Raw genomic sequence first — 13,688 nt, 5'->3', positions numbered from 1 at the left:
AGTAATTACTGGCATGCACAATGACAGTTTTGTTAGTATTACTTTACCAGCACCAACGGCAGCATCACGCCATATTGCATCATTGTGGGTGGCTTTTCTGACAAGTACCACGGTGTGTTTAGCGCCAAACATAAGCTTCCTAACATTTCTGCAAAATCCAAATATACGCGACAGTGGAGTCACACATGAGACAACTTCATCGCCTTTCAACATTTTTCGACGTGATCCGAATCTCAGGCTGAAGTTTTAATTCATTGATGCAACTTCAGTTCCAGCTGCATTTAGTGTTACGTTTGTATTTTCAGGATGATTAGTTGTATCCTTTGCAAACATCATTGATGGACCAGCTGATCTTGAGTAATCATCGCTGTATCTTACAAGGCCAATTATCATTTTGGCAACGTCGACTTTTTCCAGGCATGGTTCAAATTCTTTCCGTCAATGATGTATGTGGCACTGTTAAAAAATGCCATGACACCATTATTAACAAAACCAACTCGATCACCAATTTTGTATGCTGTATCATCTCCTTGTAAAAGTCTACCTTCGATCTCAATGAATGCATCAGCGGGCAAGAAATAACTACTTGTATCCTGAACTTGCAACTCGATTCTTCCTCGTGCGTTTGCTACACGTGAAGCAAAAGAATAATATTGATAATTGCGCACAGATTCATCCTTGAGAACTGGTACATCCATGTCAAATGCTGTATCAGATACACGTTTAAACATTTCATTTTATTTGTTCTCGTCTAAAACGAAGACCTCTTCCTGCTATCAGACTACTAGTTATATTTCTTTTCTTTTTCGGACAGGGGTACACCATCCAACTATGCTAATTATTTACTTGCAGCTTGATTTATTATTTTACCAACATTTGCCAACATCACTTCAGTGCTATGTAATTTTATTGGCTGAGATCAGAACGCTCTCGGTCTGTGCATTAATCGTGTTAGACTATCTTTGATTGCTGAGAATGCTTTACTAGCAACATCACCCACACCTTTATCACGAACAACGAAAATAGCTTTCATTGATATTTTTTTTTTTTTTGCAGTCGTTATAGCTTTTGGGGCTATCCTTCTAAATAAACCCTGAACAACATCACCTAGTCCATCACCGTCGATCGCTTTATATGTTGGTAATCGCGAATTTATCACCCTCCCCGTGATCGTTCCACGTTCAGTATTATATATGATTATCCTATTTTAGTCATTGTATCTCCTTGTATACTTTTAATCATCAACGATTTTCATCAATAAAAGACCGATAAACATTAATGTCCATGATACCGCCTGTAAATAAATGTTGACAAATACAAGCTGCTTCATTAATGATTTCTGGGGAATTATTACCGGCTCATTTGCCGCCAATGAGGATTTCTAGCCAATCAACAGTTTATCAAGGGACAGTTTATCAAGGCTACCGTTGTACAAACCACTTCCAGTGACAAAACCTTCCCGGAAACTTTTACCCGTTTCTTGCATATGCTTATCGATTTTCTTCTTAAACCGTTCTTGTTTATTTATACTTCCTTTAATATTTCTTTTTTACGTTTTTATTTTACTGGTTGTTTTAGTTTATATAACTCTTCTTCTGTTTAATATATTTGTTCAGTAGTAAGACCATTCAGGATTTTTTGCCTGGTTGTTGTAATGCTGCTTGTGATTGTTAAATTGTGAAAGATAGCTATTTATGTCATCAAAAAATAAAATATATCTTGGATCACTATTTCCGGCCTGATCAACTCCGTGGCGATATATTCATTTTTTTCCCCACATTTCACGACTTATATTATCATGAACGTACTCGAATTTTAAAAATCTTTCTCGCTGATTTAAACTGTTCACGGCAAACACAGCTAATCCTTTCATGTTTTTAATTTCTTTATTATGCTGCCAATACTATTTTCGGTAAATGTATTAATCGATTCAGTTCTCTCTCTTGCTTGTTCTGGTTCTGGTTCTGTTTCTGGTTCTGGTATAAGATCCTTTATATCAGCTACTTCAGAACAATGCTGGTTAGCACTCTCAATTATTTCTTGCGATTGTGGTTGATAAGTAGCATCAGCTATATCACCTGGAATTTCTCGTAGAATTATTTGTTTGTTTAGTTCTTTTCGCGATTTTTCCAGTTGCTTCAGCGGTTTGCTCTTCCGTGCGAAGAAGACCTTTGGTAGCCTCTGTAACTCCTTCAGTACCCTTCGTAACCGGTTTAAACAATTGTTCTGACCTTCTGCATATTCTACATGAGACTCCTGACGCACTTGTAGTTGTTGTTTGACAGAGTCACATACTGGGAGATATTTCTTAATTGTCCCTAGTCGCTCTTGAGCTAATCGAGCTGAGATTTTACTATTGATATAATATAATTTAATTGCCCACGCACTACAGCAGCAAAGAGGGCGAGACCTGCAATGAGTGTCCGACACGTAGATGAACACACATACTTGCAGAAAATCAGTACGATAAAATTAAATAAGCTAACCCAATTTGAGAAAATATTGGTCGTTAGAGGCGTCGGTTTAGCGTTAATGACCTTGTATTATGTTTCATTTTCTTTCGTACGAAAGTTTATTTTCGCGAACAAACCCTTCAAAAATCGGTATGTTCTCCCTCTCTACTGCTTACGGTGACCATTCGGCGGTCGTGATAATATTGGCGGGAATGACACCTCGTACAGCTAACAAGTCTTGTGACCACAGAAGTAGCACTGTGATAGTAATCGCCTTTATTGCTTCAAAGTCCAGTTGTTTAGCAATCATCGTATTCCAATATCAAGACTAGCGATTACTGCTCCATGATAAATGTGGTTTCCAAGATAATCGGTGTCAAGTGGTTAAACCATCTGGCGTCTCGCATACTTGCATGATTGCTATTTGATATATACTGGAAAGGGTTTGTTTTCAACAATAGCTACTGGTGCTCGTACTGGTGCCCCCCGGAGTCTGTCATTCAGTACGGTGGCGAGCGCGAGGATGTTCACTAGATCTGGGAGAACACTCGGAGAAAAAGAGGACTTATCACGCTATTGCGCTAACATCGATGACGGGGCGTGAGGACACCAGTATTAATGGATGCAAGTTCTTTGTCTTTGATAGACTTCCTCGCTATTACTTTCAGGGCTTCTTCCAATTCATGGTATGTCGATGGACACATATCTGTTTTGGGATGCAGTCGATCATTGCCGTCACCTTGTCAATAAAGGGCTGTAGAAGTATGCAGTATAACATGAGAAATCAGCGCTTTGTGTCGTGTCATTCAAAGAGTAAGTCTATCAAATTCATACAACAACGTATTGTCCTTCATGTTTACCATGACCAACGTACTGCTGAAGGATCATGTTCCCGAGGTTTGGGTTGATCTCAAAATCAGAGTTCAGAGATTCCACTGATCGTGATTTTGCGCACCTAGTTGGTGCTGAGGATAATCCTAATCTTCTATGGCCAGCTCAAAGTGAGGCGGTCTGAAAGGAAAGACTGGTAGTGTGGCATAGTCATATAACAGCTGCAGGTGGAACGCCAAAAAAGACGCGACTCCATAAAGCTGCGGAAAAAGGTGTGCCGAGCCGGGTATTAGCTCTGCCGATACGTATAGCGGCAATGTTGTTGTTTTGTACACCCTGATATATGGCGTTAGACAGAGTTTTACGTCAGTTACATATCCACGTAAATAATCATAGTCGATTCATCTTTGTTTCATTTGTCTCTAACCTTATATTGATATTTTTAATGATAGCTTTCCCACGATTTGACGATCATGCAGTTGGTGTCAACTCTGCCGCCACTCAAGTAGTTATGAATGCCAGTGAGGTGGTGCCTAGCACAAGGGTACAGTTGCTACCGATTTTGGAAAATATGACAATATCGCACAGATTTTTTATCTGTCCTGAGGGGATATTGATCATAATAGCAGCGTGATTTTGTTAGCACGCCTGTTGTTCTGTTACGGTGCTCACAAAAGTTCAATTAAAGCACACGCATCTTGTGATTAATAAATATATATCATTGATTGGTAGTTGCAGTACAAAACAAAGCATGGCTATGGGAAAATACAACACAGAAATTATTTACTTTGGAAGTCATGAGGACAATCTGCCGGATCAAGATGAAACTGCGTAAATTAAAAAGCATACAAATCAATGGAAATACTCTCTTGGGCTGGCGGCGTCATGGTGCCAGTCAGATGTGCGCAAGAAAATCTTGTTCTATAGAAACACTTGAATGACACCTAACTGAGATCTCAAGTTTATGGCAAAGCTGGTAGGTACCCTCGCAGTAAAGTTGGTTAAAAATTGGTCTCCACTAACGTGGTCAAACATCTCAGTAAGATTATTAACCATATCCACGATACAAAGGTTTGAGGCTGACATCTTCCGAGCGTTGGGCATTAATTGACATAGGATCAATGAGAGACACCGATTTCATAGCTGTATCCAGGTTCGACATGATTCTTGTTTCCTGTAATGCGAGAGATTCTGGATGCGTGGAGAATAAATAAATAACCTCTGAACTAATGTAGAGCTCGAAAAAAAGTCGTTCTAGAAAAAAGAATCGGCCAATACATATGAGATTCCAATGAAAACCTAAAGGAGGAATGCAGACTGCTTGAGTTGTCAGAGGCGCCCTAAGCAACAATTTTAACCAGACCAAAAGAGCTCTTCAAAATAATTATTCAGGATTCAATACTTGCTGAAAATTACAAACTCAACCCGACGAACAAGAACTCTCTATATCATATATTCTCAGAAAGTTGGGGAACATCAAGAGTACAATAATGCTCGAAGTCAATAGCGAGGCGGCACCCTGCCAGTTCAGCCCACACGATCAACTCGGACTCTGGTGGTGTAAACGAATGGGTATAACATAATTTGAAGCTGCTGTTTCGAATGCTGAAAACGTTGGCATTAAAATTGTCCCCGCTTCTGCCTGGAATTAAGAGGGTCAATCATGTTGTCACCGTCACTATCCCAATTCGCGGCGAAGGAACGAGGGGATCACTTTCATTTCGTGTAAATGTAGACGTAATGGTACGTAACACCTATACTTCCGTTCCAACTACCACCTTACACGAAAGTCTTACAACAAGCTTTGTGTCTATTTGCCGAAATAAACCCTAATAGATGCGAGGGTCTCAACGTCAAACAGCAAAGTTGACAGGATTCACTACCACTCTAACAATATTTTTCCTTTGCAATCCGAACTCTCTCAGCTTTAAACAAAACCACGTGAAAGCGATAAGAGAAGTATGAATCATTGGTGCTGCCAGCCACCCCCGAGAGCAACGGAGTATTGACTTCAACAAAGAATACAAACCACTGGACAAATATTATCTCTGCCAACACCAGGTTGTTCCGTACAGGTTCAGATTGGAACTGTAATAAAATACAAAACAGATATTCTTTGAGTGCACATAGAACAAACTAAGGCTTCAAGCGATCGGTTTGAAAATATCAGCCAAAAAATAACACTGACATGATAATTGGTCATATGTCCTCGGCAATAACCTTTCCTTCCGAGCATATAACGTGATATATAATCGGTCCCACTGGCTTAATATCCGCTTTATCTTCAGGGAAGATACACTTTATCTCATTACAGTTATTGGCTAGAAAAAAATATGCAGTCACTAAACGAAGGCTCTGATCGTGACTCTTGGCGAGCATGTGGACGGAAGCGTTGAAAACCTTGCTATTATAGAATCTAAAGATAAAATGGAAAGTAACATTTTCTTTCATACTATTACCATCTTGACAGTACACTGTAGCGACAGGGTAGAAGTGCAACGATATCACGCTACGTATTGAGGCAGTATTATGATGATATATTTACCGCTCCGGTGGCCTAGTGGTTAGAGCATCCGCCTCGGATGCGGGAGGTCGTGGGTTCGATCCCCGGCCGAGTCATACCAAAGACTTACAAAAATGGTACTAACAGCTGCCTCGCTTGGCGCTCAGCATTAAGAGGTTAGTGTTAGGACTGGTCGGCCCGGTGTCAGGATAATGTGACTGGGTGGGACATCATGCTACATGTCTGCGACATGATGCCCCAGTGCTAGACATCACTATAAACTGCCACATTGCAGACATCGTAGCGATATGACTGAAAAATTGTTAAAGCTACGTTAAAAAAAAAAAAAAAACCCAAAAAACCCACTCGCCTAAAAAGATCTCCGAGGGTGAGAGAGCTCTAAGTGCCGAACTGAGGATTGGTGTGGTCTCTACAAAGGAAACGCTGAGCTGTCATGGAGGTAGACAATATCGACTGCACTATGTTATGGTTACGGGGTGGGGCGGGGGGCGTGGAGCGAGTCGTTATGTTGGGAACAACCAACGTCGCACCATCGTAATTGGCATCGTAATAGCATCGCTGGTTTTCGTTTGCTTGCGGGTGAACAAAGTCAAGGGAGATGAGATTCGCGTGTTGGCCCAAACCAAGGTCAGTATGAATACTGACCACGTGTCCAATTCGATGCAGAACAATGCAGTAACTGAGGAATATCTGGAGCTCATCCTCAACTCTGTGACTGTTGAAATTAATATAAGGTCTTTTGCAAGGAAGGCGCATGCTTTGGACGCTAGCGACAAAAACGCAACAAAGAAATTGCCCTCGCAATAGGAATAGGCTCGTAAAGTTATCTTGAATACACAATTGACTGCAGCTGCAAATCGCTTATAAGTTGTTTAAGAACAGCTTGAACAGAAGGTTTTTGTCCTGAGTCCTATTCTCAGCTTATCAGTGCCCTCTGAAGCGGACTTTCAGTAACAGGTGAGCAAAATTAGATGCCAATACACCCTTTTTCTGGACATATTTTTTAGCATCCTGTTCACATTCAATATAACCTGCATGGTAACAGCAATAAGTCATGAACTACCAGTAACAGTTAGTGTTTTATACCAGTAACACTATTAGTATTTTCTTTGCAATGGGGCTTTAATGCATTATATCCTACTCCAACACAACTAAGGCTGCTACAAGCAAAACTGGTACAGGTACAAATGCATCAATAAGAAACAGCCGGTATACATGTTAGTTAATGGGTATAATACGGCACATCTAAATTGTAATTGTGAGCCAACTTATTATTCAGCGTAGTATCCGAGAGCAAGTGATGGTAAGGACAGGAATTTTGTATATTTTTAACCTATACTTTCTTCCAAAAAAAGCAATGTGTTACCAAAGATTCTCAAGTACCTTAGCCAGCGTAGGGCTGGCTATGTTGGTGGGCTGTCCCCTCTGTCACTTCTGGTTTAATTTGCCCATCAGCCCTGCAGATTTGCTCTTGGCTATGGGAAGGTGGAAGCAGAACATGATACCCTTATATAATGGTCTTTTTGGGGCATTTCACTTGGGAACACCTGCTAGAAGCGTTAATTTCTATTTAAGCTGGTCTCACAGCTGGATCTCAGATGACACATTTTTGAGGCGTCATGTGATCAATTTGCTTTGAGTCAGTGTCTATTTTTATTTCTGCAACCGTTCTATGCATGTGATTATTGCTATCCCGTCGAAACAATTATAAAAATAGCATGATTTTCATTTTATAATGTCTAGCATTATTTAAATTGCAATGCTATGTGCAATTCGGCGCAGATATTCGATCAATGGTAAGTTACCGTATTTTGGAACCAAAGCTAGCAGGCGTCGATTAAGTCTGACGTAATTTGATTTCGATTCCCCATGCTGTCTAAATCCTGCTTGATCTTGATCAACGAGACCTTGCTCCTGGCGAAAGTGGTCAACCAGCTTGTACACAGATGGATAATGACAATCTACTGTCTGTTAAAATGACCCATGCCATGCCTCGACCGTATTATTAGTGCGTATTAAACTGTCGTTTACACGGTCGCGCATGTTCCATAAATTAATAGAAAATCTCAGAGTTCCTCGACGGTTTCTTCTTCGTCTTCCCCCATAGTTGTCTTCCCAATAATCATTGATTGGTGTAAGTTCCGGAGGGCTGCTTTCCACCAACTCATCTAAAGCATCTGGAACATCTTCAACTGGAACAAAAGTGAGGGCTAACAGCAGTTTGACATTTATGCGAACATTTTCATCAGTACGGTAAGCCTCCGCTAAATGACATTCCTTTACTATGCGCCGCAAACATTTTCCGAGCTGGAAGAAGCATCCTGCTAACCGTGCTCCAGTGAAAATTGTTGCACATGCGTTTAGACTGGCATTCTCGAATTTTCTGCATCACGCGTTCATAGCCATGATCGGTTTTCTTCGGCAGCAAAACGTCGACTAGAGGATTGGCCGAGTTGTTAATTAAGGCACGGAGAGTAAATAGCTAAGTAAATAGTGTCGACGCAACTTTAAAAGTATCATCGATAAACCAGTGATCATTTTGCTGTAGAAGCTTAAGATTTTCATTCATTCTTAACATCAGAATGGGAGCATCATCCTCCTCACCAGAGTCCAACAGAAGAAAATTAGTGTCTTTTGTAGATTTTTGAAGAGATTCCGGAATGACAATATCGTTTAACGAAGTTATGTTGGCTTATGGAAGATCGTTTCTCTTTCTATGTTATTCGATCGCTCTCCGTGAAGCCGTATACGATGGCAACATACTCGCGGTCTGAAACGAAATTCCGAGAGCTTTGCTGAATTACTTGCCTTGGTCTTTCGACGGTGGTCTTTGCTCTTCGATGGATGTCTGCTACGGTCTTCTTCGCTTCGTTGCTCTCCCGATGTGGAAATTGGTTATGCTCAGAAAGCATAGTGCTTGTGTCTACTGCGATCACCTTAGTTCGTCCTTTACAATCACGTTTACAGCATCTCCATGATGCACTGCCGTCGGTATTTACTCGGCTTTTTTCTATATCAATATCCATCAGTTATGATATACTCTTTATTCTTCTGAGACTCAGTCTTTTCCATGATTGGATATGATTTTTAAATTTTTACCAAATGAATTTGCTATTTATAGTTTTCTAGGCTTTTGCTGCTTAAATACGCACCTTGATGTCTGCTCAATGAAAAAATAACTGAAACCATTACTTTATTTCTACTAAATATTAAGAGTTTACACACTTTGATGTCTGCTCACTGGAAACAGTGATTCAAACTATTACTTTATTTCTACTAAATATTAAGAGTTTACAAACTTTGATGTCTGCTCACTGAAAACAGTGATTCAAACTATATATTTATTTCTACTCAATATTAACAGCTCCGGTGGCCTAGTAGTTAGAGCGTCCGCCTCGGTTGCGGAAGGTCGTGGGTTCGATCCCCAGCCGAGTCACACCAAACACTTACAAAAATGGTGCTAACAGCTGCCTGGCTTGGCGCTCAGCATTAATAGTTAGTGTTAGGACTGGTTGGCCTGGTGTCAGATAATGTGACTGGGTGGGACATCATGCCTGCAGCATGATGCCCCAGTACTAGACATCACTATAAACTGTCACACTGCAGATATCAGAGCGATATGAGTGAATTTTTTTAAAAACTACGTTAAAAATCCAAAACACACACACACTCTACTCAATATTAAGAGTGTACATGTACACACTTTGATGTCTGCTTACTGGAAACAGTGATTCAAGCCATTAGTTTATTTCATTCGAAATGAGACATTTATCAATCAAAGTTATAATAAGATTACAGGAGTATAGTTTATGCTGCGCGCTTTTTACGGGGTGCCGTGATTATTCCCAATGAAAATGTAATCATCATTATTCATAACAATTTTCAACATGAAAATCGTGTTGCATGTATGAACACGATTTCCTCTATTTTTATTTTGTCTTTTTCTGTATCTTTCATTTTCGCAGTGACAGTAGAAATGCAATGCATATTGTTTCAACCTATAACGTCGAATGCAGTGTGGTTTCACATCGAATAACTCTCTTTTATTTCATTTTCTTTTGCTGTAATTTTAAATATATGTAATTACTCTTGTTGCTTATGTAAAATACCATTCGTCTAACCAGTAAAACTCATTTTCATCTTTCTGACTGAACTGGTGTGTTTTATACAGGTCCCAAGCAAATTCTACTTTTTCTGTGCCATTTGCGAAGTACAATTAGTTAAAGTTGATAAGAAGGTGTGTGTTTTTAATGGGGAGTTTGAGCAAATTATATTAACGTGTGAACATATATTTTAATCCAGAACAAAGTCTAAAAGGCTTTGCAAACTTTAATGATGGCACTAAACACATCTGACAACTGTATTATTAATGACAAAAATGAAATTATGAATACTAATGTTCAATATGTGAAGCATCAAGATGTTCACATTATGTTAATTGTGTGGTCTCTGAACATTCCACAACACAAGAACTGATATTGCGATCTGTTCTGAAGTTCTTCACAGCCTTTATATTTGCAAACATACCCCAAACAGAGATTAGTGAACAATATATCATATATGCTATGAAATTCATGTGATCAATCTTGGTGGCTGTCTCAAGAACAATGGTGTTACGAAACATTCTGGATAGATATTCAAATGCTGAAATATGACAGACATAATACAATATATTTGCATAATAAAGTAGTTGAAGCTATTTTACATTTTACAGATCACAAACAATAATATAACAATTATCATGCTTGTGCTGAACTACAAACTGTTCATTATTTTGTATTTTAAACAGGCAATGCTAAACAATTGCATGAATAGATGATATTCTACAAATATGAGCAACGGTTATATATATATATATATATATATATATATATATATATATATATATATATATATATATATATATATAAGAAAACAAATGTTGTGAACTACTAAATGCCTATACACGGAAACCTATTTGAGAATAGACGATGGGCAACCTGGCAGTTCTCCTACACTAAAACTGACCATTTTTAACAAAGCACACTGAAGCAAGGACAACTTATAAATAAAAAATATAGAACCTAAAAGAAAGCTTGATTTGCGTTCTATTTATGTATGCAATTTTCGCAAAAAGTATCTTGAGATTCGTCGAATTTATTTTAACGTCCAAACACCATTTAAAGTCAACGGTAAATCTGCCAGCTGACCACAAATATGGCGACTGATGATGTCATTCGGGAACTATCTATAGAGGGCAGAAGTCAATAGTAAATAAAAACTGCCTGTGAACCACAAATTAAAATCAGCTGACATATACAGGCAATGCAAAAATCCCCCAAACTGAAACATTGCAAATGTGGTAGTGCCAGGGAAAAAGTATCAATAAATGTAGCACAAAAAGTTAGGAAAACCAATCTAAAAATATTCATCAGCAGCATAAGCCAACGCCTGGGCCGTAAGCAAACATACAAGACTGAAAGTTAAAACAGTAAACATACACTCGAGTATGGAAGCAGCAACTTCTTTGCTTGTTTTTACAGAGTGAGCATTTACACAATACGCTCCCAGACCGGTTACTTAAAAGGGGTTATAAATTGTAACCATCTTAGGTTGTTCAAATATAATTAGCTGCTATCAAAGTTCTAGTTTTAGGAATCTGCACAGTGTTTACATAGGCGACATGAAGCTTGGGTGTCACAAGTATACAGTACATTAATTGGCTTGATACAAACTATCCATTAAAATATGTAGGGTATAATTATTTGTTAAAACAGAGCCGATTATAATCTTTTAAAAAATAACATTAACATCAATTATTAGATAAAACAAGCTTAATTCCAATTTTATATAAATTATAACATCTACGTTGGTCACGATGCTAAACAATAAAATGAAGATTAATATAAGACTGCATGTATAATGATGTTTCTATAAAAATGAAAAAGTAATTAAGAAAAGTCAAGACCTTTATGTGTATGTAATAAAAAGAGATGTCTATAATAGAGATTGGCTACATGCAAATTGTACTACCTATCTCACATGGCAGCCGTTTCATATCCTAATAAGAGTTTATTCAAGGTTGTTGTTGTTGTGGGGTTTAACGCCATTTTTCAGCACATGATAGGCTATGCATGATGACCAGTATTAATGGTGGAGGAAGAACCCAGGAAAACCCCAAGAAGAACCACATTGGCCGAATTCCTCAATGTGAGAGTGCAAGTAAATGTCGGTTCATAATTGATCAGTAGTTAATTGAACAGGCATGTAAACATCTGCGCATTGCATGTACGTTACTAAACCAGTCATGGTACTTCAGGCGCTTGTTGTAATAACGATATTTATGACATTCACCACTTTAAAATAAGTCAAAAATTAACTACGATGACATTTTGACAGTAATGTAAAGTCAATATATCAATGTGTGCAGGACACATGGAAGAATTTTTCCAGTAATATGCACCACATGTTTCATTATTTAAAGAAGCGTCTCAGACTTAGTTAAGGAATTTTTCGCTATGTTGTATTGAAGCTTACCAAAGTGTGAAAACCATTAAGCAACATCATGTGCACAAATACAACATGTTGCTAGTTATAGCTACAAAGCATTCAAATTTGTTATCCATCCTCGAGTTATAACTTCTATGATTATATATATACATTATCAATGTCCATAAACAAATAAAATGTTAGATAAGCTGGATACTAGTAAAGACTATGGAAACCAATAAACTGCAAAGTGATAGCACCTAACAGTTATTGACAAGAGATAGGAGGGGCCGGAGTTCTAACAAAGTGATGATCTGATCCTGGATTTACACAACATCCTGGTAAACAAAACAAATGATACTTTGTCTAAAGGTATAAAAGGTGGAAACTATAGGATGCTCAGAGAAGATATAGAACTAGGATTAAAACAACCTCTTCATGGATTGTGTCGAACTGTCTGAATTACTTTGCCCTTCAACAAGGTCCCATAATAAATTAGAAAATTTGAAAATTTATTGTTTTATAGAAAATGCACAAATCTCTTAAATAACACCAATCTGGACTTGATGAATGAATGAGCAAGATGAGTATTACTTAGAACATTTATTTCAGAGAACAAAGCAATAATATAGTCAAGTGTATATCAAAATTAGCTTTATATGATTATGTTTGCCGTCAAATGTGAAATACACTTTATCAATGCTATGCAGTCCACAGAAACTAGTTTTGGCTTTTAAATGATAGCAAATGTAACTTTAGTTAATAGAACATAAAGAATTGCATCAAATAGCAACTTGCACCTATGTGACACCTACAAGAGAAAGGCGGTCCAAATTATTTCAAACTTAAAACATTTTGCTAATGTGGAGTTCCTGGGTACTGGCCTTAAAATTAGAGTGAGTTTCTAAAAATTTGTAGCTTACAGAACATTTGTTTAGTCTTTGAGTACTACCAATTGTGATCTGATTTAATGGACAACGACTGAATCCATAAAATAGAGCTATTGGTACATAGTTAACAACTGCAAAGAAAAACAAATTAGTTAAAGGACATAATACGATGCCCATCCTTGTTATACAGAAACAAATACATGTTCGGTACTCCCTCTGGTTTCATGTTAAATTATCTCGATGGCATTATCTGGCACGTAGTAGTCCGGAGACACCTCCTGGAATATAGAATACAGTTGGGACAATCTCCGCTACCGATTAGAGAAAGCTTTTCTTCCTGTATCTAACACGTTTATTAAGAGTCTTTTTTTTATAAAAAAATCATGTCATGAAATTATATGAGACACGTTGGACTTACATGTTATGACAGACAGACAGATGAGCGAACCCCCTTTTCTAACCTCAGCGGCTACTTCAGGTCAAGACTATAGACACTTCTGGGCACCAGATGCATAAAGGGGT

General features: G+C 38.2%; 1 protein-coding gene across 3 annotated transcripts in view; it reads right to left on the bottom strand.

The window, feature by feature from the left end:
• Positions 1-10,124: 10,124 nt before the first annotated feature.
• The window catches only part of LOC149793579 (uncharacterized), a 103,466-nt gene continuing 99,902 nt past the window's right edge, over positions 10,125-13,688 (bottom strand). For all 3 annotated transcript variants that reach the window (XR_016422852.1, XM_089967532.1, XM_089967533.1), the window contains one exon: positions 10,125-13,444. Coding sequence is in view for 1 of the 3 variants with exons in the window: in XM_089967533.1 (XP_089823659.1) it covers positions 13,394-13,444 (51 nt within the window). In the remaining 2 variants the exon portion in view is untranslated. The remainder of the gene's footprint in view (positions 13,445-13,688) is intronic.

This window comes from Sinohyriopsis cumingii, chromosome 8 (genome assembly GCF_028554795.1).
Source record: "Sinohyriopsis cumingii isolate HCF-2022 chromosome 8, ASM2855479v2, whole genome shotgun sequence".
NCBI lineage: Eukaryota > Metazoa > Mollusca > Bivalvia > Unionida > Unionidae > Sinohyriopsis > Sinohyriopsis cumingii.
The sequence above is the reverse complement of the archived record's forward strand: the minus strand, read 5'-3'. Positions and strand labels throughout refer to the sequence as shown.